The sequence below is a fragment of the Denticeps clupeoides genome, chromosome 17 (genome assembly GCF_900700375.1).
Source record: "Denticeps clupeoides chromosome 17, fDenClu1.1, whole genome shotgun sequence".
Classification (NCBI taxonomy): Eukaryota; Metazoa; Chordata; class Actinopteri; order Clupeiformes; family Denticipitidae; genus Denticeps; species Denticeps clupeoides.
Genome location: NC_041723.1, coordinates 18,593,997 through 18,619,822, shown reverse-complemented (window position 1 = coordinate 18,619,822; position 25,826 = coordinate 18,593,997). Strand labels below are relative to the sequence as shown.

Genomic DNA, 25,826 nt, shown 5'->3' with positions numbered 1-25,826 from the left:
TGGGGGTGCCAACTGTCAAAGCCCAGGGAGACATATTGTATGTGACTTTGAGCTGTATAATACATGTTGTTGTACTGTAATTACATGATTTCGCTCACAATAGGGTTATACATTAGCTGTGTAAGATCGTTGGTGAAATTAGAACAAGACCGCAAGTAGACTATTGTTTGTTGATAATTTGTTTTATTGAAATGACATTTGTAAAGTGTGTTTAGTTATTCGAAATTTTCTTAATTACAGAAGCTGATCTGCTGATCTTGGCTTTCGACTCGGTAATAGAGTTGGTGCCCCGCGTCCCGCACCACATGGCCTGCGACATTGCAGTCTGGCGCCGGCGGACAGGGGGCGCGCGCGCGCACGGTTCTGGACAGATAAGGGCGCACGCCGTCGTCGCGGCCAGTGGAGAAGTGGCGCTCGGGATTAAGATGCAGCAGTAAATCAAAAGCGGCTCCAACAGGTAAGAATCCGCGCGCGTCCGTATGTGTGTATGTGTCACGGCAGGACGGAACTTTCATACAGTGATACAGTGTCGAAAAATGTGTCAGGTTCGTTTTTTTATGTAAATTCCGACCAGAATGTCAGCACTTTATTACTCGCTTTGCCGTCAGAATTCATTTGAAGGTTCAGCCTTGAAGACAAACACGAACGCAGAATAATGTTATCAGTTTCTTCCGTGGACTCGCACTTACACCCTTTCCAACGTATTTTTTTATAACAGTTAACAGTAAAGAAAGGCATAACTGCGTACACAAGATTAAATAAAAGGTGACCTGCAGCAAACGCATCCTGATGCTGGTTACTGCTCTTAATCCTGCTTTTAAAATCAGATTATCTGGCTACACCTACTTTGTTGTGGCATCTGAATAAAAAAAAAAAATGCATTTAATTTGTCTGTCCGGCATTAAGTCTGTACGGAGCCTCCCATCTTAGTGCCCTAATTTTCTATTTGTGTAAGCTTGAAGTAACAAAAAAGCTTCTTTTGTCACTGCATGCACGTACATACACACACACACACACACACACACACACACACACACACACATACATATGTGCGTGTGTTTTTTATACATGTGCATGTGTTTTATATACATACATACACACACACACACACACACACTTTGTTCCAGTGTTGGTATGTTGAGCTACATGCTGGGACCTGTGCTCATGAGCTCCTGATCATGCCTGTCCCTGAAATCTCCTGCTGTTTGTGACTCTTCCCCTTTCGTCCTCTCGTCCTTTAGGGTAGCTGGACTCTGTGGGTACAGAAGGGCGTTTTTTTATGTTGTTGTTTTTTTTGGCCTGAAAACTCAATTAATCTGATCTGCAACCACAAACCAACCACTGTCATCAATGAGGACATTAGGCATGGATGTATTCAAGCAACAAAAAGTGGAGGATTTCTATGAAATTGGAGAAGAGCTGGGAAGGTGAGTGTCTGGCGTTTTCATTTAACTAATCTCAAAAAATGGTCCCATACTTGTGGTAGATACATGTAGAGATCAGGAATGCTTCTGCTTGTGGCTAGATGAGCATTGTCACACACAAACTTAAAAACACTTAGACAGGTTGTGCTTGTGTCAAGTAAACAACTCTTTGAAAAGGTCATGGAAGTTTTATTTCCTGTGTTTTTTCAAGAAATGCATGGTCAACCCTTCCCTAAGTGGGTAACATGATCCATGTGGGATCCCAACATTTTAATACATAATGCAATCTTTCTAAACAGCAGTTTAAAGTTCATCTACTCTGCAGACCAGAAGGTCATCAACCCCCTACTCAATCTGACAACTGAATCCAGATGATCTCGTTTCCCCTTTTCCCACATAAATGAGGACTCAATGTTTTCTTTACCTGATATCACATTCTGAGTCAGATTTTTGTGCTAACGTCCAAAGCTCAACCACCCTCCCAAAACATGGCCAAACCTGATTTTTGCAGCAAAAAAATGTTCCGGGACAAAGTCACCCCGAAAATATTTGTTTGTCATTTCAACTTCACCACCAGGAAGTTACAAATTCTTTCAGAGAGGAATCTGGAATGCTCAGGGATAGAATTTACATCAGGAAAGGTGTAACCTTTTTTTTTTTAGAAAATAATGGGATCATGTCCATTGTTGCATTATGGAACATACAAAGTACACACATACCCACAGTGTACTTTGAGTACACTGTAACGTACACAAGTTTGTATGTAACAGCAAAGTGTGAATTTTTCAAGTGTCTGACACACTCTTGCTGCATTTGTGGGTAGAATTGCATCTGTCCTCTGAGTATGAAAGTTGTGATATAGTGATATGGTGTGATGTTAACTCTTAACAAAAGAGGAAATGTCCAACACGTACTACCACGGAAGCACGGAAGCAGCTTTGATGTTTGTGGTGCTGCGACATTAGCCACATGACTACATTATGTAGATGAAGAGAGAGCTGGCAGGAAATGATGTGTTTCTCCCCTTAATGGGTGTGTTTTTGAATCACCTAAACCTCAGATGACTGCATGGGATGTGCTGGACCCACATGTCAAGCAGTGAAAGTTTTTTTTTTTATACATGAGATAATGAGAGCAAACATGAGAACAAACCATGACTGTGGATGCACTACATGCCAGATTAGTTCTCCTAGATGACAAATGTTTGCTGTAAGCATTTCAGTCTTTAAGACCACCCTGATCCCACTGTCATCAGGACAGATGGTCTCTCTAGCCAACCATTAGACGAGAGATGTGAGTTGTTGTGTAATGCAACTCTACCAAAAAAGGACACCTCTGTCCATGACCTCAAGTCAGGAAATCTAACCTGCCTGTGCCACATGAAGCCATGTGCATCAAACCCCACCTGTCTTAGGTGTCTGAGAAATCTGTTAAAATGGACAGTTAAAATGTTAAATGTCCTCCACCACAGCGGTTTTCCACTGCTAAATGCATACATCTGGTCCACACTGTAGTTCTGTCTGTAAAATGAAGTCAGTCTGGTCATGGCTTCTGGCTCAGGCCTGCGGTTTGGTTTTCTGTTCTCCATTCAGTTCTTACGACATGCAGGTGCATGTAACAAAATATATTTGGTATTTCAGTTGATCTGTAGAATATAGTATATGTAGGATTGGTGGTATAGAAACAGAACTTATTTAAGGATTTGCATAAATAGTAAGTGTTTTGAGGTGTGGTGTAGTTTGAGGTATGGTCACAGGACATGTGTGTCTGTATGTGTGTTATGATGGATAAAGATTTGGACAGGTGTTGTTGGTCCCCCTGGGTCCAGTGGTTAACCTCTGATCCAGACTTTCTGTGGATTTCTGTGGGGTATTTTTAGTTGAGAGGAATACAGATACACTGCAATGTACAGTCAGTACTGAATTTCAGAGATTTTGTTTCTTCATGCTGGCCAAATCCTGTGCAAAATATGTTGTTTATTTCTAGACTGAGGGCTACATCCATCCAGGGTGGTAGTAGCCTAGTGGGTAACACACTCGCCTATGAACCAGAAGACCCGGGTTCGAATTCCACTTACTACCATTGTGTCTCTGAGCAAGACACCTAACCCTGAGTTGCTCCAGGGGGGCTGTCCCTGTAAATACTGATTGTAAGTCGCTCTGGATAAGGGCGTCTGATAAATGCTGTAAATGTAAATGTAAATCCAAGCCCTCAGCTGGTATTCTTTCCTTTTGGTGACTGTGGTATGAGGGTTCAATCCAGCAGAGCTAGAGAACAGTTACAAGAGGAAACTGGTGTTCAGAATCTGTTTCAGTGCAAACAATTTCTTCTGCTTTGATGAACAAGTGCATGCTTTTATAAATGAATTTTAAAAATTGGACCATACTCTGTTGCACATATGAACTTGACCTAGTTGAGATTAAACGCATGTGGTAATAGAAGCCTGCATCTGTTCCTCTTTAATATCTCTGGCAGCCTTTCCAGGCATGTTTCATAACATCAATATATTAATCATAATAGGCATTTCAGTGTTATGCATTAAGGCAACTGTACATTAATTAGTTGCACTACGCTTGAACCTAAGCGGTGGGATACTTTTTTTTATAAAGAGAATACGTCTGTGCCTTTTCATGCATTGCTAATCAGAATAAATATCTCTATCTTTATTATATATACAGATGTTAATTTATAGACAAGCAATCCATTCATCAGTATGTCAAGAAATGAAAGTCCCATGGAATAAGTGATTTTATCTTATGTAAATTAATTTCAGTACATGTATTTATTATTAGAATAGAAAATCTTTTATTGTCTCTATTAGGGCTGCAACTATAGAATATTTTTGGAATCGAGTATTCTGTCAATTTTTTCAGTGATTAATCAAGTAATTGGATAATTCCAACTTTTGAGTTTTTGAGCATTTAATCTGTCAGGATTGCCTGCAGCTGGGCTCCACACCTGTCTCCAATCCTGACGCCCCATAAATGCCGGATGTTTCCGCCCCTTCTAGGTCTCCGGCATTTTCGTGAACTCAGACATGAACTTGACTTCAGTGGGTGAATGTATGTGTTCTGGCAATCGGCACACGCCTGCGGGCAAGTTTACGTTCGTTATTGTAGTTAAATTGTTTTTGGCCATCGCGCCGCTGTTTATTTGAGTTTATTGTTTGTTTATGAATAAAACCCCTTCCCAACATGTCAGACCTCTGCGCTTCCTTCCCCCGTAAGTCCGTAGACGTGACAGAATGGCCGAGACCCACCCAAAAGCGCAGAGGTAAAAAACAGAGGAGAAGAAACGCCGCGAAGGACGCAGCCCGGCGTGGCGAACGCGGATGCCAGGGGAGAGACGCGCCGGCCGTTCTGGTGGAGCGTTTTCTCCCCGAGAAGCAGTGGTACGCGGCGCCGCGTGATGACGTCACCCCCGGGAAACTCCGCGAAACCCGGAAGCGACAACGTCGGCGGGTGAGTGGGCGGAGCGAGGACGTTGGCGTCGGCAGCAGCGAGGAAGTGACGTGGGCAGCGAGCGCAGAAGATGCGACCCCCACGATCTTCGCCATGTCGAGCCAAGAACTCTGCGCTCTGCTGGCAAGGCTCCCCGTGGACTGGGACAACACGGACGACGCCGAGAGCATGGGAGACGAGAGTTGGGCTCCGCCCATCGCGCCAGTCTGCGATCGTCGCAAGGTCCGTGGGGACCCACGTCACTTCCAGGGGGGTGAGAAGCGACAACGGCGGCGTTCCTCCAGCGAGGAGGTGGGCAGGCTCCAGCCCGAATGGCCAGAGTACTGTCCCTGGGAGTTGATCGCACCCTGGGTCCAGGATGTCCGCAGGGTGGACGACCCTTGGAGTCACAGGTGGGAGGACACGGATGACGAAAGCGACAATGTCGTGGATTTTCGTTGGGCAGTCGGGGCCGGGATGGCTCCACCCAGCGCGCGCGTCCGAGATTGTCGCGACATCCGTGAAGATCCACGTGACTTCCGAGGGTATGAGGTCGACATGGACTATGACGAGGATGACGCCGATTGGGCAGTCGGTGCCGGGATGGCTCCGCCCATCGTGCCCGTCCATGATCGTTGCGAGGTCCGTGGAAACCCACGTCAGTCCCAGAGGTGCGACAACAGTGAGGAGGAGGACAGCGATGCGGGGGTAAGCTGGTGGAACAGGGCGACAGGAGGTCGCCAGCCAGCAACTGCACTGCCGGAACTGCCTCACAGGGAAGATGCCCTCCCAGCTCCAGTCGCCGACCCGCCTTCCCTCTGCTCGGACGTTCCCCAGCTGAACGGCAGCGCATCACCAGCACCCCCGCATGCTGGAGAAGACGTCCACCACCCCCCACGCCACACGCCCACCACCATCTCCAGCAACGTGCCCAGCCCCGTGTGGGACAGCCAAATGGTCCCAGGACCCTTCAGTGGGGCAGCAGACACAGATGAGATCACTGCCATCCTCACGTGTCTGACTGGATCAGCATCGGGCTGGAGCACAGCCCTCTGGCAGCAGGGAGAGACCGACAGGAGTTTTCGGGACTTCCAGCAGAGACTGAGGGCGGAGTTTGATCGGCCAGAGCCTGAGCCAGGAATCGAACTCTGCCCCTCCACCACATCCAGTACCAGTCAGGATCCGTGGCAAGAAGACCAAGCACTGGCGGGCGACGAAAAGGTCGCACCTCCCGAGATCCTGGCTGTGCCCCCTGAGGAGGTCCCGGAGAGCCCGGAGAGGGAGCCGTATGTGTCCGTATGTCGCCCCCACTTCCCCTCTTTGTGTCCACCAGATGGCAACCCAGCCGCGGAGCCGAACCCCCGGGAGGAGGTTCCTGACCCGAATGTGCTGGTCCAAGGCGAGGTGGACAAGCCCCAAGGTACCCCTAAGTCCAGCCGGGGGGGGTGCTCCCCCAAAGACTTTTTTGGGGGGGTGCAGTTCGGGTTGGGGACTCCTCCTGAGGGGAGGGTAGGTGGGGAAGCGATTGAGCTGGGTCCTCCGGTAGCCGGTGAGGAGGGTGGGCCAGGCATGGGTCTGTGTCCACCTCCAGAGGGGTGGAGCGCCATAGAGCCCCCTGGTAGGCATGAGGACCCAGCTGGAAGAGGGCCTACTTGTCCCAACGGACGCAGAAGGGGCTAGCCGGATGGTCTGGCAATGCCCCCCCCTTGGCACCAGGGCCGTGCAGCGAGAGGGGCTGTATAGTCCCAGAAGGCACCAGCCTGGGGTGCCTGGAACAGTCGCCGGAGGCTCTGGGACAATCTCCCTGCGCGTTGCAGGGGGTGACACAAGACGTGTCAGAGGGGACGTGTGGAGACAGGGCCCACACGTACCCATATGGATCGGCCCTGATTACTGTGTGCAGGTACAGGAGTCCGGGGCCGCCATGCGGGACCACGCCGGGGAGCCAGGCCGAGGGTCCGGGGCCGCCATGCGGGACCACGCCGGGGAGCCAGGCCGAGGGTCCGGGGCCGCCAAGCGGGACCACGCCGGGGAGCCAGGCCGAGGGTCCGGGGCCGCCAAGCGGGACCACGCTGGGGAGCCAGGCCGAGGGTCCGGGGCCGCCATGCGGGACCACGCTGGGGAGCCAGGCCGTCCGCCCCGCCGCCTCCACTGATGGTACTGTTGAGGCTCCGAGGACGTAGCCCTTGGAGGGGGGGCTCTGTCAGGATTGCCTGCAGCTGGGCTCCACACCTGTCTCCAATCCTGACGCCCCATAAATGCCGGATGTTTCCGCCCCTTCTAGGTCTCCGGCATTTTTCGTGAACTCCTTCCCCCGTAAGTCTGTAGACGTGACATAATCAATCTTTCTGTGAAAAATTCATGATGTAAACGAAAAAAGAAACATAGGTTAGCCTATTTGTCCTTAGTTTTATTTTAATAAAAAAGGAAAAAAAGGGGTGTACCCCCTGCTATAGCCCATCTGAGAATAAAGAGTATAGAATAAAAAGTATAAAGGTTCAAAATAGTAAAAAGAAAATATAAATAAACAATTCAAGTATTACTAATAATCCAACTTAAAGTTCAGTTTCCAGTTGTATCCAGATGAGGTAGGTTGGTAGAATGTTTGTCTTTGTGCAATGTTATGTGCAAAATAGAGAGAGAGAGAGATGTGCACTGTGATGTACAACAAATGCTATAAACTCGGCCAAAAGTAAATCTGTATGCTAATAAATGTATATTTATCCATCTGTTGCATTTATTATTACTATCTTATAGGGGTTGAAACGATTATTTGAATAATTCGATTACAATAGGTTTCCGCCTATTGTGGAGCTCCACACCAGTTGCAGCCAGGTGCACTTGTTTTACCTGAAGCACATTTCAAAGATGGCGTAAGATACGTAAAAAGGTAAAAAATGTCTCAAGTGTGGGACCATTTTTCTCTGCGTAAGGTGGACAACGTAGTGCAGTGTATACACTGTAAAACAGACCTGTCCTACCATAAAAGTATGTTGTCAATGCTACAGCACCTGAACCGAAAACACCCTCTTGTGAACTGCAGTTCTCCAAGCGGACTCGGAGCTTCTAAAAGGTATCGTATTATGATAGCTAACTGATATGAACATTAGCGCTTCTTAGAGCCTACATTATTTGTAATTATTGGAATTATTGTAGCCTGTGTTATGAGTCGATAGTGACGAGGCATGATAAGTAGCAAGAGAATAAATACAAAGACCTCAGTCATGTAATTCTCCCGCACCACAAACACACACACACATATACATAAGGTAGTAATAATAAATGCAACAGATGGACAAATCTACATTCATTAGCATTCATTAACGTCAGTTAAAACAGTCCGTGTAAAACAATGATTCCGGTACTGCGCAGCTCCTCACTGCATAGCTCCACGGGAGTGATACGATAATAGATGGACTTTGGTGACGAATTAAACAAAGCCTCGAGGCAAAGAATTTTCGTCGAATAATTTTTGTAATTGAATTATTTGAGTTATTCGATTAATCGTTTCAGCCCTAGTCTCTATATGCATGAAAAATTTGATTAAAAGCAACTCCTTCAGTGCAGACATCTATCATGAAAATGATAGAAGAAAAATACAAAATATTATTTGTGACAATGCTATATACATATGGTAAGAATAAATAGTTAGTTAGTTAGTGTAGTGATTGACATGTGATACACAGCAGCACAGCACACGGTGCACACAGTGAAATTTGTCCTCTGCATTTAACCCATCACCCTGAGTGAGCAGTGGGCAGCCATGACAGGTGCCCGGGGAGCAGTGTGTGGGGACGGTGCTTTGCTCAGTGGCACCTCAGTGGCACCTTGGCGGATCGGGATTCAAACCGGCAACCTTCTGATTACGGGGCCGCTTCCTTAACCGCTAGGCCACCCTGCAAATAACGTTAGGTTACTTAACGTAACCCCGGTTCTCTGATAACATGAGTGAGGTATCTCACTATGGGAACGCCCTCAGCGTGACCGATCGCGGAAGCACCAATGACACCATGTCCGCCGTGACACCACGTCCGCCTCCCTATATCAGGTGCTGCAGCCCACTGGAACGGCCTTTTCTAGCATGCTCTTCCCGTGCCAAATGCAAGGAGGTGGAAGTGGTGAGATACCTCACTCATGTTATCAGAGAACCGGGGTTACGTTAAGTAACCTAACGTTCTCTTTCAAACATTCGCTTGGTATCGCTTGGTATCTCACTATGGCACCGACACTAAGCACAGCGTGCGCGAGCGGCGGCGCTGTGATGTCAAGTCGGTAAAATCTAATAAATGTGTGCGGTGTAGCCCAGCTAGCAGCAGCACAAATATCATGTATAGAAACACCCCTGAATAAAGCCCAAGAGGTAGCGTGGCTGTAGTGGAATGAGCCCTAAGCCCCTGCGGGGGCGGGAGACCCTGTGCATGGTAGGCCATGCCGATTCCCTCCACCAGCCAGCGCGATAAACACTGAGATGAAATCGGCTTACTTCTGTATGGAGGAGCCCAGGACACAAACAGCTGGTCACTCCCTCTGAAATCTCTGGTCCTGTCCGTGTAAACCCGCGAAGCACATACCGGACACAAACAATGCAGCCTCCGATCTTCTTCTGAAGCAAATGGAGGGAGTGAAAAGCGCTCAGCTCCACAGCGCTACAATTATAAGCAGAGTTAACAACCTTGGGAACAAATGCAGGGTTAGGTAACAGCACGACCCTAGCATCGCCCAGGCCGAAGTTCATGAATCTCACTCACCCGCTTTGCTGAGGACAGCGCGAGAAGTAAAGCTGTCTTAAGGGTCAGGAGTTTCACACTCACCTGTTCCAGAGGCTCGAAGGGAGGTTCTGAGAACATCTGCAGGACCAGGGGCAATTCCCACGAAGGGACTAATAGCTGACTAGCCGGCCGGAGCCGGCAGGCGCCTTTCATTAAAAGGAGAGGTGCATTAAAAGGAGAGGATGCTTACTAACAGACGTGTTGTCAAACCCCACGTGGCACGCTACTATAGCGGCCAGATACACTTTGACAGTGGAAAATGCCCTGCCCTTGTCCAACATGTCCTGCAGGAAACATAACACATCAGTAACCGAGTACACAAAGGGCACAACCCGCCTCTGTTCGCATCAATGTTCGAAAACGCGCCACTTGCTATCATACAGTGTGCGCGTGGATGGAGCCCTAGCACTCTGAAATGTGGTGATCACCCTGGCAGGGAGACCAGCCGCGTCCAAATTCAGCCTCTCACGGGCCAGACCCACAAATTCAGCTGACCTGGAGAGGGGTGGTAAATCTTCCCGCGCGCATGTGACAGAAGGTCCCTGCATGGCGGGAGCTGCCAGGGCTCGTCCCACAGAAGCTGGAAAATCTCTGCCAGCCACAGCGTCCCGGCCAGCGGGGGGCCACCAGCAGGAGAGTCAGACCGTCCTCCCTCACTCGCGAGAGTGTGGGGCAAATCAGGCTCAGGGGCGGGAATGCGTACATAGGTTCGCCAGCGCGTCCACCCCCAACGGCACGTTGCTGTCTGTCAGAGAGAAGAACAGGGGACACTGCGCATCTCCGTGCGAGGTGAAGAGATCTACGGCAGCCCTGCCGAACCTCTCCCAGATCTGAGTGACCACCTGAGGGTGGAGCCTCCACTCACTGTACAGGGGGTTCCCCCTGGAGAGGAGGTCCGCCCCCGAATTCATCAAACCTGGTACATGCGTCGGCCACAGCGACGCGAGGTGCGCGTAACTCTTAAGAATTAATCTCCGCGGCAGACCGTGCAGACGGCATGAGGGTGCCGGCTTGTGAGGCAGACAGAAGTCAAAGGCTTCTCCTTCTTTCTTCTGGAGGTCGCACCTCTGCCGCATTGCCTCGGCTGTTGGGCCGAAAAGGTTCTTACAGTCTACCGGCACGTCGAGAAATTCAACCTTCTCCCAGTCTGTGAGCGAGGTCACGTTAAGTGCCCTGGCAGAAAGTGTGGAAGATTTACCACTATAACCACATATTTCAGTATCATCGTACAGTGCAACCGTCTGCCGCTGCATCTGTTTGTTTTTCTCCGAGACACGGAATCAAGCACTCAGACTACTGGCAGACCCCAGTGAAGAGACCAGCAAATAAATCCTGGTTCCTGACAACTGTTAAACAAGGACATACCATGAAACAAACCAGAGGGTCACCACAGCCACCACCACCATTACAACTACAGCTTCAGGGATCTTCAAATGGACCAGTAACATCATTGTGGACACGTAATCTAGACCATGACACTGACTACATCCTGGACTCCTCCAACCCTACAACTGTAGGACTTATTATTATATCATCCTCAACCCTGCACTGACACCATTTGCAGGCTCACTCTACCCTGGAAGGGGATCCCTCTCTGTATCACTCCTTCCCAAGGTTTCTTCCTTTCTTTTTTTTCTCTCTCCTAGAGTTTTTGTGTGGAGTTTTTCCTTGTGTGCAGAAGGGTCAAGTGTGGGGGGTGTCAACTGTAGGGCCTGTCAAAGCCCATTGAGACATACTATATGTGATTTTGGGCTATATAAGAAATTAATGTTGTTGTTGTTGTTTAAACAACAACGGGTGGTAGTAGCCTAGTGGGTAACACACTCGCCTATGAACCAGAAGACCTGGGTTCGAATCCCACTTACTACCATTGTGTCCCTGAGCAAGACACTTAACCCTAAATTGCTCCAGGGAGACTGTCCCTGTAACTACTGATTGTAAGTCGCTCTGGATAAGGGCGTCTGTTAAATGCTGTAAATGTAAATGTAAAAATCTTCTGATAAATGGACGCGGTGAAGCAATCCATTTTACCTGGGAGCGACGGCCCTGTTGACAAAAAAGAAGCCCTCCTGGTCAGGTGGAGGTGAGGAGCCACCGAAGCCTTGACCGTGGGGGGGCTGGAGAGCTTCAGCTCCTCCATGTCACCAATATCCAAAACCGAGTAGCCCTTGACGGGAACGCGGTTAGAAAGGGGTTTATCCCAGGACCGTCTGACCTCAGTCACAAGTGATTGGCTGCATGCGGGCGAGAAGGGAGTCTTTTCCCATCGAAAAAGTCCCTCTCGACCCCGAGGTCACCACGGAGGGCTGGCCATGCAATGCCCAGCCTGGCCGCGGCTCTTTTACAAACCTCGACCAAACCGAAGTCCCCCGTGGAGGGCTCGCTGCCCTGACTGCTGGGAGGGCTAGAGGGCTGCGCATCCGGGAGAATGGCATCCTCGTGGTCCTCCTCTGGCTCGTCTTGGAGGAGATGATTGTCGTCTTCCTCCTCGACGTCTGCCTCCTCCCTGTCCGCGAACATATGTTCGTCGAACAGCGGGGGCAGCATAGGGAACTCGACGCCCAGCTTGTGGAGGCGCGGGGTGGAGGGGGTTTTGTGCCACCCTTCGCCGCGGTTTTAGGCAACAGACACGTGTCGGCGCGTGTGGATATACAGTGTGTTGCACATTATTTTCAAACCAATTCACAGTAATGATGAACGTGCAGTGAGTAGTGGATGTTAGACAATGCTAAATAAATATTCATATTGCTCAGCTGGAGGTAAACTGTGTATTCTATGCATGTGTGTACATTTAGTATTTAGTTACTATTTTTCCTGTGGTGGATCTCCTTCATCTGTTCTTAGTGACTGACTGAATCAGAAGAGTAGAAGTGTGTTCTATGACATTGTGTTGCCACGCGAAAGTCAAGTTAATGATAATGACAGTTAGACTGCAGGATCTGAGTGGAAGACGTAGTGATGTTTTATTCTAGTTACCAGTTCTGTGGTCTGTTATCTTGGGGGCGGCTGGGGTGGAGGCATACATTTGAAAAAATTTGTCTGGCGCCACAGTGTGCAGCAGTCCAGGCCGGGTCAACATCCTCAGCTGTTGAGACTGGAAACTCCTCTAAGGCCCTGGGTCCCGGTGGCCCTTCAGTGGAGCTTAGAGCCTAGACCCAGCAACATGCCTGGAATGGGAAACATCTCCCATGGCACCGCTGTATCTCTTGTACTGTTCTGCGTCAAGAAGGTTCGTCCATTTTCTGAGTGCTACAGAGCAGCCCTAATTCTAAACCATGAACCAGGATAATCACTCTCCCGTAGGCGGCTAAATAAGATATCCACTCCGACTTTTTATTGTTGGGCCAGGGACGCTTACAGCAGACTTAGCGGGTGGGGGGAAAGTGTAGCTGATATCATGGATTGAAAGAACATTTTGCGACGCCCCTCAGGTTTGTGTTTTTCCCAGTCTGCTGCACGCCCTGTTTTGGTTGTGCCGGTTGGTTTGTAGACAGCAAGAGAAAGAACGAAAGAGGAGGGGGTGAGGGCGCTTATCTAATCTCCTCTTACTCTAAGCTCACTCTCCACTGGGCATGGCCAGGACAGCCTCTCCCATCTTTCCAAGTGGAAGCCTCTTGTCTGTTTTGTTTCTCCCAGCCATTCAGGTCCAGTTTAGGCAAACACACTCATGTTCAGGTTCTAAAGCGAACTGATACTCCTCCTGCTAATGACTCTGAACAGTAACATGATACGTTATTCCGTCACCATGGAGGCAGATGTTCCAAAATCTCATTCAATATTAAATTGTCATAACATCTATAAGGGGAAAAGAATACTTCCCCTTTTAATAATGACATTCCGTTTTTTAACACACACGTGGCACACACTATTTGACAGGAGAGCAGGGGACAGTCCACAGACTCCTTCAGACTGAGCCATCTCCATCCCGTTGAGGGTCCAGCAGGTGGAGGACAACTATGGGGGTGCAGAGAACTAAATTTAGCTCTATGCTGATAGCACACAGAACCCAGTGGCCAACCGTTTCTGCTGAGGAGCGCATTTGGATGGTTTGGTGATTGTGTTGTAGGTCTTTTTCTCCACCCACATTTCCTGTATACTTATGCCAACCTGCAGTTAACAAGTGTTTGCCATTAAAGTGCTTCCACTTTAAGATTGCGTGGTCTCGAGTCGGGTCTAACCCACGTGGGCAGATTGTTCTCTGTGATTTTCTTTGCTTTTTAATTAATTTTTCTTATCATAGAATTCTGATGATTGCATTATCTGGTATGTGAATGATCTATACCCCAAAATGGTTGTTGGTTTGGATGCTTACACAGCATCATATTTTTTTGTAACTGAGTTCCAGTGACATATTTAACTACAATTCAGTGACCTGACAGTAAGATGAGAATCTCTTTTTGGCCCAAATTTGATAGGAAAAGAAAGATAAAGTCATTGACTGTGGTTCTGTGAATATGCAAATCATATGAAATAAAGTGGTTTGAGGGACATTGTAATTGTTTTTGGAATTTACTCTTTAACATTAAAACATTAAATGCATTCATAAATCCTTCAGCAATGACCCACTCGTCTGTCAACATTAATCCCCCTATCTGCCTTTCCACTCGGGTTGGACGGTGGTGACGGTTTGCAATTCTGGCTCTCTAGGGCTTTGGGAGGCCAGGAGCCACTGCTTAGTCAGCTCAGATTCAGAGCTCACCTCCACCAACACTTTCCTGATGACTGAAGAGTAGCGGAGCAGCAGTATTACTGTGTGAATAAGAAGAACAGAAGGAAATTGAAGGTCATACAGGTTCAGATTCATTTCATCATACCCAAATCAGCCAACAGAATGAATAGATGCTTGTGATTTCAGCATTGGTTTGTATTTATTCCAACTTATCTGAAAAAAAATAGTTGGTTTTGAATATTATTATGCATATATAAATAATTATAATTTTCCATGAAACAACTGAGTTTGAATTGAAAATAATAAAGATCTGCGATTGACAAAGTCAAACCGACATTTGCTGATGTACCAGTGTCACATTGGCGAGCTGACGGGGGAAGTAAGTGCAGAGACGGGACTTACTGGAAACAAGGATTTATTCATGAATGCAAATAAACACTGCGCGATTGCCGAAAACAGGGGAAATAAACGGGATAAACAGAAACTAGCCCGCAAGCTTGTGGTGATTGCCAGAATTCAAAACACATAAAACAAACAGTTGCAGTGTCCACTAAAGAAGGTCAAGTTCACAAAAATGTCGGAGCCCCCGAAGGGCATAAACACTGTGCCTTATAAAACACCGTCCTGTTTGGGCACCGGTGAGTCCTCAGGTGCCATCAATCCTGACAACCAGCAACTTAATTGGTCTGAAAAGGATCAGTTTTATTGCTTCTTTCTATACTAAGTTTATAGTAAGCAATTTTTTATTAATCTTTTATATGCATTCCATGGAATTTATAATTACAAATAATACTTCTTAGAGATATAAGATATGAGATATAATAAATGTTAATGAAATGTACATGAGACAACAGTAAGTTCTTCAAAGATAAGACCAACTTTAAAAATCACATATATTGTGGTAATTTATGAGAATTGCAGGCTTCTGTGAGAACTTTCTTGGACAAATATTTGGAATTCTTTTGGACTATTTAGGAAAGGTCAGGCCTGGGATGTAGTTTAGAGTGGGAGTGAGGCATTCCTCTTTGTCTTTGTGTAGACAAAGTGTGTTTCTGTAGAGTTCTTTCCTCCTACTCCAGTTCAGGCCTCAGTCAATATGAAGGATTTCTGTTCTAATAAGTAGTAGACATTTTGTCCTGAAACTGTCCATGTACAGGTAGACCACCATATTTCCAAATAGTCTGAAACGGAATGCCTAAAATTATACTGGTTTGTCAGATGGACTTAATGCGGTATATATTGTAGGGAAGGCTAGAAATGATTCATATATTTTTCAGTGTAATTGAACTTTGTACTTGTTGAAAGAATTAACCATAGAACATATTCTTTAATGTTGTTTGAGATCATTTTGCTTTGTGAAAGCATTACATTTTAAGAGTAAAGTAACAACAACCACATTTATTTCTTTTATAGCCCAACATCATATACAGTATGTCTCAATGGGCTTTGATAGACCCTACAGTTGACACCCCCCACATTTGATCCTTCTGTACACAAGGAAAAACTCCTCACAAAAACTCTCCTAGAGTTGGAAGGAGTGATACAGAGAGGGACCCCCTTCCATGGTAGAGTGAGTCTGCAATTGGTATCAGTGCAGGGTTTGTGATGATTTGTCCAAGAAGAGAAAAAGTCCTTTAGTTGTAGAGGTGGAAAGTCCAAAGTATAGTATAGAGCATCTGTCTATGTTTGGAGGTACTGGACAGTGCAGAGTACGTTTTAGTCCAGTGTCATGGTGTACATTACGTGTCCATTATAATGCTACAGGTACATTTGAAGATCCCTGAAGCTGTAGTTGTTATGGTGGTGGTGGTAACCCTCTGGTTTGTTTCATCGTCGGTTAGCAGTTGCCAGAAACCAGGATTTATCTGGTGGTTTCACTGAAGTAAACCATATCCATGTTTTTTACAGTTTTGCTCAAAATTAAATAACATTACAATCAGTGTACATTTTCATATTGAGCAGCCCTTTGTTTGCCTGTCTCCTGCAGTGGACAGTTTGCCGTAGTGAAGAGGTGTAAGGAGAAGAGCACCGGCATGGAGTATGCGGCCAAGTTCATCAAGAAGCGGCAGAGCCGGGCAAGCCGGCGTGGTGTGAGGCGGGAGGAGATCGAGCGCGAGGTGGACATCCTACGGGACCTGCAGCATCCAAACATCATCTCACTGCATGACGTTTATGAGAACCGCACCGACGTGATCCTCATTCTGGAGCTGTGAGTGAAAATCATGAACACTTTACTATACATTGCGGACATGATGCATGGGATACAGGGGGATCAATCAGAGACTGATGGAAGGCTAAAGCTGCATTTATGGACTTTATTTTGCTTGATATGTCTGCAGTGCTATAACAGTGTGTGTCGTGGAGGACACTGAGCTAGGACAGGATTTGTAATTAACAATTTCAGTGAAAAGAATCTGTCAAACAGGTTTTGTTTGAAACAGCTGAATTAGTCTTTCAGATGCTTCATATGGTTTAACCAATTACAGCATATACAATTTTTGCATCTTTTTGTTATTCTTGGCATTTTGCTTTGTGGTAGTAACCATGTCCTGAAAAAAATCCATGCAATGAATCCACAAATCCAATTCAATCCATAGTTCACTGCAGGAACCTCCCAAATAGGACAGACAGCCTTTTCAGGCAAACACATCCTTCGACACACTTGGCCCTCTAATTGAGGCATAAGCCAATTAAATAATAATAATAGTAGAATCTGAAGTAGCTCAGAGTACTGTGGAACGACTCTGAATGAATTTGTTTGGCCAGCAACCTGCTGAAAGTGTAGGTAAGCCTCGGGGTCCACTGGGAGGCCTTTAGTTGCTCTCTGACCTGGCCCTAATGTGTGCATGGCCCAATTAGAACTAATTGGCGACAGAATGGAATGAAAGGTCCAGTGAATGCTGGTGACTGTCAGAGATGGCCAGCTGCTCTTACCGCCTTCGCTACAGGGTGACAGCTTACACCGGGTGACAGCTTACACCGGGCAGGAGAGGACAGAGTGTTCGTAGCACAGAGCTGATTCCCTTAGTGTTGCACATGACCCAGACTGAGATACACATACCCTCACACAGTGACAACTGCCGAGATGAGCAAACGCTCTAGCCGCCAGTATGACTTAGGACAGTATAATTAGTTGAGCTCAACTTATGTTGTCTTGTGGAGAGAATTGTTCTATTCTAAGAATTGAGAATTTTAGTGATCATGGTTTTAGGCCTGGCCAGACATGAAAAGAACATGGGGTGGTTTGTTAGAACCGTAAGTATAGAGATTAGGTCCCATGGTTTTACAGATGTAAGCAGCAAGCTCTGGGATGAAAGTAGAACCCATTGTCTTCTGTTTTCTTGGCGATTATCATCCTTGCAATGTAGGGTTGCTGCATCACTGCATGTTGATCTGATGGTGCAGCCGTAATGATGCAAACATGCATAGGGTCCAGATACTGAGGCAGCGGTGGTTGACTTTCAGATAATGAAACTATTTTGTCATTGTTCCCATTGTTTCATTGTTGCATTCAGGGTGTCTGGAGGTGAGCTCTTCGACTTCCTGGCCCAAAAGGAGTCGTTGAGCGAGGAGGAGGCCACAGAGTTTATAAAACAGATTCTTGACGGAGTCCAGTACCTCCATTCCAAAAAAATCGCCCACTTCGATCTCAAGGTATCTGCTTCCCTTCCAGGAGGAGAACGGTAGAAAAAATTCAATAACACACGAGTCTCAGGGCCCCCGCATTTCACACACTCTTATAAGTGGCAAAGTTGCCATGGCAGCAGAACATTTCTTCTGCAAAACTGGGTAATTTGCCCTTTTAGAGCTGTGTTCTGCTTCTCATTCTGTTACAATTTGGTTGCATGGCAACATGTGTTCTCTTGGGATGAAGTATGATAGGGTTCGACTTTTTGAAACCAGAAATGAGTACCTTATAAGCTTTTTGCCTATTTCCAGTGGTCAATCAAGTAAACATATCATGTACTTGAATTCAAGTAGAGATACCCAAGGTCAAATAATACTTTAATACTTTAAGTCCACCCATCTTTACATTTTCAAAACCATTTGCTAATACAGAAGAAATAAATCTTGTTGTTGTTGTATTAAGTCTTCTGGTTCACAGGCGAGTGTGTTACCCACTAGGCTACTACCACCCTGTAATATCCTCTGCTATTTGACTTTGAACTGTAGTAAAAGTTAAAAACTTCCCAAAATGGAAACAGAGTTCCATATTTAAGTAATACTAATAGTGACATTTCCTTTGTTTCGGTCCATCATGTTGTGTATAAGGTTGTGTTTAAGGTTGAGATCCCTCATGAATGGAGTAGAAATGGTGTCAGTGGGGGGTACTGTGTGGCTGTCAGCTGAAAGAGTTCTGCACGTCTCGGCCGAACCCTCTAGCCTGGTGCCAGGCGTGCAGACACCGGAAGGTTATCTCCTCTATATAAGCAGGATGTCAGCCGCTCTATTCCCCACTAATCTCCATCCTGTTTTTTCCTGATGACCCTTCTCCTCACCCCTCTCACATCATTCATTTAAACAAGATCAGCCAGGGTTTCTTGCAGCCTAGTTCACATCCTTCACACACTCACACACACACATACACAATGGGGTTTGTGTCAAAAATATAGAAGCACTGTGGAAATTCTGGAATGAGTAAATACACAGTTTGCAGTAGAATCTTAACCCATCGACTGGCTATAATTGTTTTCAGCAACCTGTCCTAATTTAGTTTTAGGCTAGTCTTTGCGTCCAGCTGTCATTTTATTTTTTATTAGTCTTAGTCACGTCCATACTAATTTTAATCTAGTCAAGTTTCAGTCGACTGGGCATTTTAGTCTTGTTTTAGTCAGAATTATCCACGACTATTTTAGTCTAGTTTTAGTGAATGAGCATTGTATTTTAGTCTTTTTTAGTAATACAATTCTATTTAACCCAGTCAATATAGTACAAGTACCTAGTAGAACTGACAAAAACATAATTCATCTTTTTCTCCCAGCCATCTGCTAAGTATCCTTAAATCTAAATAATGCAGTGCATTGTGATCAAGATTGTTTGTGTGACCAGATGGGAGATACATGAAACAGAAATACTGCTTATTAATATATACATATTAAGTAATATTATCAGTAATATTTTTTCTGTTTAGGTCTTGTTCTGCAGCAGTAATTGACCTCTTCTTGGATCCAGCTAACAAAGTTTGTGTTTCTCCTTCCCAGCCTGAAAACATAATGTTGTTGGACAGTAATGTCCTACTGCCAAAGATCAAACTCATTGACTTCGGCCTTGCACATAAAATTGACGATGATGTTGAATTCAAAAACATTTTTGGAACGCCAGAATTTGTTGGTGAGCAAAATAACTGACAGAACAATAAATCTATCAATACACATCATATATATTCTTTTAAATATAAAAAACAAAAGCAAGGTTTGTGAGGCCACCGTGTTTGGATGTCTCCCATTGTCTTTTCTTCCTATTTAAAACTGCCATTGTATTTATGCTTGTGACCTGTTTTTTACCCCAGCTCCAGAGATTGTCAACTATGAGCCTTTGGGATTAGAGGCTGATATGTGGTGAGAGCCTTCAATTTGCTTAGCGCTTTGTTGTTTTTTTTTCATGCATTGAGTGTCATGCATTTCTGTGGATTAATTTTGCGTACCCTTCTCCCACTGCAGGAGTATCGGCGTAATCACATACATTTTGTGAGTGTGAAAGAGGGAAGGAGGGTGAATTTTTTCATTGTTTTCACACTCCCGGGTGTGAATATTTTTTAGGCTGAACTGCTCATGTTTTTTTTTTTACCAGGTTGAGCGGCGCTTCGCCTTTCCTGGGCGAGTCCAAGCAGGAGACTCTTGCAAACATCTCAGCCATGAACTATGAGTTTGATGAGGAGTTTTTCAGCAGCACTAGTGATCTGGCCAAGAGCTTTATCAAACAGTTGCTGGTAAACAACAAAAGGTGAGAGTTCAAGGTCAAATCAAATTGAGAGAAGATTCATCAGTGTGAATTGACTCTCCAGATATAGAAACAGCACAAGATCATTTTATTATGAGTTAACGTAGCCTGTTAATTGTGTTATGGTGTGTACCTGCAGGAACATGTAGCATTGTCTACGGGCATCACCAGACGCAGCACCCAACTTAATTCATGTGGTCACATGTGTCTTTCAACACAGTTTCTCGTTCCTTTCGGCAAGACAAGACCAAGCTTGTGAAGTAATCACCCAGTGCAGCCTTGTGTTTCTGCTCAGTATGTGAACAATTTCCCTTTTGATCTTTGTATTACAGAAAGAGAATGACAATCAAGCAAGCCCTCAATCACCCTTGGATAAAGGTAAACCCTCAGGCTGGGGTCCATTTGAAAGCATGTTCTTCTGATCCAGTGTGGGTTTTTCATCAGTTTACTTCATTGCCTTCATATCACTTCATATTCACTTCAAATGCAAGTTTATGCATCAAACACATGCATTAGTAACACAGTGGTCTCCCCCAGTACTTTATTATATGGTCTGCATTTTGATGTGGATACATTAAAGAAAGATAGATAGATAGATAGATAGATAGATAGATAGATAGATAGATAGATAGATAGATAGATAGATAGATAGATAGATAGATAGATAGATAGATAGATAGATAGATAGATAGATAGATAGATAGATAGATAGATAGCATGCTGAAGATAATATGTTCACAGTGTGTGCCGTTGTCACCAAAGCCACATTTTCCTGTTGTGTGAAGTTTTTATGCATGTTCTATGATGATTTTTTTTATCACACCAGCTACATGTATGTGTGTGGAGGTGTGACGTATTGGATGAAAACTTGTTGGCCTGGATGCTAATGGAGTGGAGAGCTCTGGATATGACCCATGCATCTCTGCAGCTTCTGTGTGAACACCACTAACCCTTCAGAGTCCTGTTCCAACCCACATTATTGTCTGTTCCCTGTGTGTCTGTATAACATGGTCTGACCATGACATGGTGTTCCTTCTGTCCAAAGTCCCACCAGCACAAAGATGAAGGCACCTTCTTCAATGTCCACAAACAGCAAAAGCTTGATCCCAGGACGCTGAAGACCAAGCGTCTGAAAGAATACACCATCCAGTCTCACTCAAGCATTCCTTGCAACAACACCTATGCCAACTTTGAGCGATTTGCCCGCATAGTGGAGGACATCGCCCTGATGCAGATGGCTTCTGAGGGGTTGGCGGACGTCCGGGAATCACTGCAGGCCGACGCCGAAGCCCTGTTTTCCATCTACCAGGAAAAGGAAGGCTGGTATCGAGAGCAGGGAGAGAGCATGCGCCAGGAGCTCTCCCGTGTTCGCTACGAGTTCCGCAAGGTGGAGGCTGAGCGCAAGAGCCTTCGAGAGGACATTAGAAAGGTTGACAGCAGCCTGGCCAGCATCGGGAATCGATTTGTTGAGAGGCAGGCCCGGTTGGGTGCCCTGAAGCAGGAACTGACTACGGAACTGCAGTGGCTGCAGGAGGTCGTAAGCTCACTTCACGCCAAACCGGGAAATGAACACTTGCTCAACGACAACATTGGTGAAGCTCTGAAGGAGCACAACACCAGCCGTGACTGACTATGTGCTGAGGCCAGACAAGATGTCAAGGAGTCAGGCTAGCAGGAAACTTGATACACTACACAGCAACATTGTGGTGACATTAGACTAAATATTTACTTAGTCACCTATCTAATGAACACCATCCTTTGGTCCCAATATTTCTGTTGGTTTCAATAACTGTTCATAACTGTAAATTTTATGGCTGCATTGTGTGACCACACATTTTGGGGGAGAACCTGTAGAAATCAGCTAAATCTACACAATATCCGTTTGTGTCAGTATGTGTGATAATTCATAGGAACACTGAAATATTTGCATATTTACACATTTTAATAGCACCTTATTCAGATGCTAAACCCAACGTGTTTGTGGATGATCACATCTTTAATACTTTGTTACTGTCTTTGTATATTTATGACTAAACCTATTATATTATAGGTCATAAATAGACTTCCTTTATTGGAGTAGAACAGAAGTCTGTCAGCTTCCATTCCATTCTTATTGTTTATTGTTTAACACACCAGTGCTATTGTATGGGGCAGTGGCTGTGTGACAAAACATTTAATAATTCATATGTAATATGACCGTTTATTGGGACAGCTTGGACTTCATCATTTTCTGCACTTCTATTAGACGTAGTCATTCATATATGTCATAATGCACTTAAAGTAATTGTAGTGTTGTTTGGTTTATGTAGTGCTGTTATATTTGGTTATATTTTGTGTGAATGTGTGTGCAGTGACACTTTTCTTATTGGTTTGTACTGTTTAAAAAGAAGATAAAGGAACCATTTGCAGGTTTTGTATGATGGGTGGGTGTTACATGTGCAGCAAGGCCATTGCAGGAAGTAGAAAGGTGTGAACACAATAAAATGTGTTGAGCTTTAGAATATCATCAAAAACTGATCTCTGACTACACTGACTACTTCAAAATACTATTATTAATTTCTTAATACTTGGCGCATCAGATTTAAATATCCATCACAAAATTATGTTCTTTGTTCTCTCTCTTTTTTTCTTTTTCATAGCCTGAAGATCACAGGCAAATTCTTGTACGTAGACAGTCTGTGATCAACCTGGACAACTTCAAGAAGCAATATGCCCGGCGCCGGTGGAAGGTAACACTACCTAAATGTTTTTCCTGTTCAGAGAAATTGGTGTTAATTGTTCAAGCTGTTTACACTACTGTGCAAAAGTTTAGGGTAATTTAGAAATGTCCTAATTTTTTTATATATGAAACAATTGGTGCATTACAAAGAATCCAATCCTGACATTGTTCATGTTGTTAATGACTCTGGAAATGTCTGTTAGTGATGGAATATCTGCATACATGTAGAAAGGAACTTTATCAGCTACTATTAGTCTCTTACAAATGGAATGTTGCATTTGTTAACCCAAGTTGTAGCTTTCGCTTTGAAAGCTACATTCGTTATTAACTTTTTTCAATTATCTTAATATCAGTTGCACTGGTATTATCCACTCATTTTAATATCAGTTGCACTGACAGGTATGACTGTATTTTTTTAGAAAGTAAATGTTTTTTAGAAAGTAACAGATCTCTTCTGTCCCCAGGTGTCCTTTAGGATTGTAGCTCTTTGCAATCATTTAACACGCATGATGAAGATGGGCCATCTGAAAGCTCAGGTTGGTTCATCAGGCCTTCCTCATATGCAATGTGAGGCTGTCTGAGATTATTGAAATTTCCCAAACAAATAAAAACCCATCTGTGTTTGCAGCACATGTCATTCAGACATTATAGACTCACCAGTACACTGTTCAGATTACAGCAAAACCAAATCTGAGATCTTAATAGTTCAATTAGATTTTAATCAAACATTCTGACATTCTAGTCCGTTATGTTACTGTGTTCTGGGTTGCAGGCCAAGCCCATTACAGGTATTGTTGAGAGCACACTGGCTACTTTTGAGAGGGATCTAGAGAGTGACCATGAGGATGAAGTCTTGGTGAGGAGACCTCGAACTCGCAAGAGGAGCAGCACCTCCTAAAGCTCCACATGGCCACCAAGACCACCTACAAGGCCGCAAAATATGACAGTGTGTAGTTTTACTCTCAGGCAAAAAACTCCAAGACAATCAAGGCTGCAACCCGTTGAGGAATGTGAGATATGCTATCCGTGGAACACATTACAACGTTGTGTAGAGCAGAATAAGAGTTTGAAATGAACAACATTCTGCACAGTTTTATTTAGTTTTTTGTACATAATTTGTAGGTTATAACATGTACAGAGGTCAGGGTGGGGTAAAGTGATAAAGTGAAGTGATTGTCACATGTGATACACAGCAGCACAGCACACGGTGCACACAGTGAAATTTGTCCTCTGCATTTAACCCATCACCCTGAGTGAGCAGTGGGCAGCCATGACAAGCGCCCGGGGAGCAGTGTGTGGGGACGGTGCTTTGCTCAGTGACACCTCAGTGGCACCTTCTGATTACGGGGCCGCTTCCTTAACCGCAGGCCACCACTATTATTATTATGGGTGATTACAGGAGTTATTAATTACAGGTTGTTATAAATTATACTTGAAATTGATTATTTCCATTTAAACAAGTGCCTTCACCATCTTAACATGTGCCTTACATTAATGCCAGGGCTCTAAATGCCTGTTTATTTCTCATATAAAATTGACAGATCAAATTTGCCTATCATTTAAATATTATCATATTCTTAGATTTTTCATTAAATATGTATGACCCAATAAATAATGGTGCGCATAATGCAAAGATGAATTTAATTCTGTATTCTTAATGAATACATGATGCTTTTTCCATAAAATATCTATTCAGTTTTAACATTTAAACTTTTCTAACCACGAAATATATTCATACCCATATGAGAGTGCCTGCATAGTCAATAATGCCTTGCATTTCTTCTTGTTTATTCACATTTATTAATGTCACATAAAGTTGAGTATATTTAAGAAAGCTGAGACATTTCTAACCTGTGATCACACTTGACATGACATAGTGCCTGTATTCCTGTTTTTTATGTCAGAGCCTGTCATGTAACAAGTGAAAAGGCAAATGTGAGTTAACAAAAAAGAAACAATTTTGTGTTCACACTGATGGAAGTTATGTTTGATTAGCAGTAATGATTGGAATTTTATCATGTCTGATGTAGATGGAAGACATTAGCCTTTTCACACGTAACTGTTGTCTGTTATAATTACTATGTAAATTGTTTTTTTATTTTAAAAAGTATTATCACTGCACTGTGTCCTTAATGATAATAGTTTAGTTTAAAAGAGTTCTCCCAGCCAGACCATGGTGGCCTTGTATGTGATATTATACCTAATTCCAACCGGTCCTGAGAATATATTCTTAATCATGAAGATGTTGATGCTGTTTTCTGTGCCAAAACCTTAATTCCTGTCACTGGACTTTCTTGTCACCTTCATATGTCTGTTACTGCTTGTTATGTTTACATACTGCTTGTATTTAAGCAATTCATTACTTCAGTATTTTCCTGTACATGTCTTAAACTTGGGATTAACTGAAAAAAAAAATAAACAAGTGATGTATTTTTCTGTGACTTACTCGCCAATCAAATGCATTTTTTAGAATACATTAGAATGTAGTAGTCCAGTCTACACATTGCAAAAAAAGGTTTATAAGACAGAAAGACAAGTACATTGCGTAATATGGCACCTCATCACCTCAACCCTGACCCATATATAATTATTCATTATAGTGAAAGTGAATTATTGTCATTATGATACACTGCAGCACAGCACACGGTGCACACAATGAAATATGTCCTCTGCTGTTGACCCATCACTCTTGGTGAGCAGTGGGCAGCCATGAGAGGTGCCAGGGGAGCAGTGTGTGGCGATGGTGCTTTTCTCAGTGGCACCTCAGTGGATCGGGATTCGAACCAGCAACTCTCTGATTATGGGCGCTGCTTCATTAACTGCTAGGCCATCAATAAGCCACCTGAAAATGAATTTCCTCACCAT

The 25,826-nt window shown here is 44.6% G+C and overlaps 1 protein-coding gene across 2 annotated transcripts; it reads left to right on the top strand.

Moving 5' to 3' along the window:
* Nucleotides 1–341: 341 nt before the first annotated feature.
* dapk2b (death-associated protein kinase 2b) lies at nt 342–25,392 on the top strand. Of its 2 annotated transcripts, XM_028958410.1 has the most exons (12): nt 342–457; nt 1,242–1,427; nt 16,290–16,511; nt 17,818–17,956; nt 19,504–19,633; nt 19,812–19,860; nt 19,963–19,989; nt 20,093–20,245; nt 20,575–20,620; nt 22,882–22,971; nt 23,426–23,497; nt 23,734–25,392. In XM_028958410.1, the coding sequence occupies exons 2-12, from the start codon at nt 1,351–1,353 to the stop codon at nt 23,857–23,859; spliced, it is 1,131 nt and encodes a 376-aa protein (XP_028814243.1). In that variant the 5' UTR covers nt 342–457; nt 1,242–1,350; the 3' UTR covers nt 23,860–25,392. The 2 variants fall into 2 exon arrangements, with proteins under 2 accessions (XP_028814243.1, XP_028814242.1); XM_028958409.1 differs by lacking the exon at nt 23,734–25,392 and having other exon boundaries at nt 21,288–22,971; nt 23,426–23,484.
* Nucleotides 25,393–25,826: the final 434 nt, after the last annotated feature.

Excerpts from the sequence above, each read along its gene's own strand:
- dapk2b (XM_028958409.1), top strand. The coding sequence starts at position 1,351 with ATGAGGACATTAGGCATGGATGTATTCAAGCAACAAAAAGTGGAGGAT. Across the intron at positions 16,512-17,817 it reads GTGATCCTCATTCTGGAGCT|GGTGTCTGGAGGTGAGCTCT; the intron begins GTGAGTGAAAAT and ends TGTTGCATTCAG. Across the intron at positions 19,634-19,811 it reads TGGAACGCCAGAATTTGTTG|CTCCAGAGATTGTCAACTAT; the intron begins GTGAGCAAAATA and ends TTTTTACCCCAG.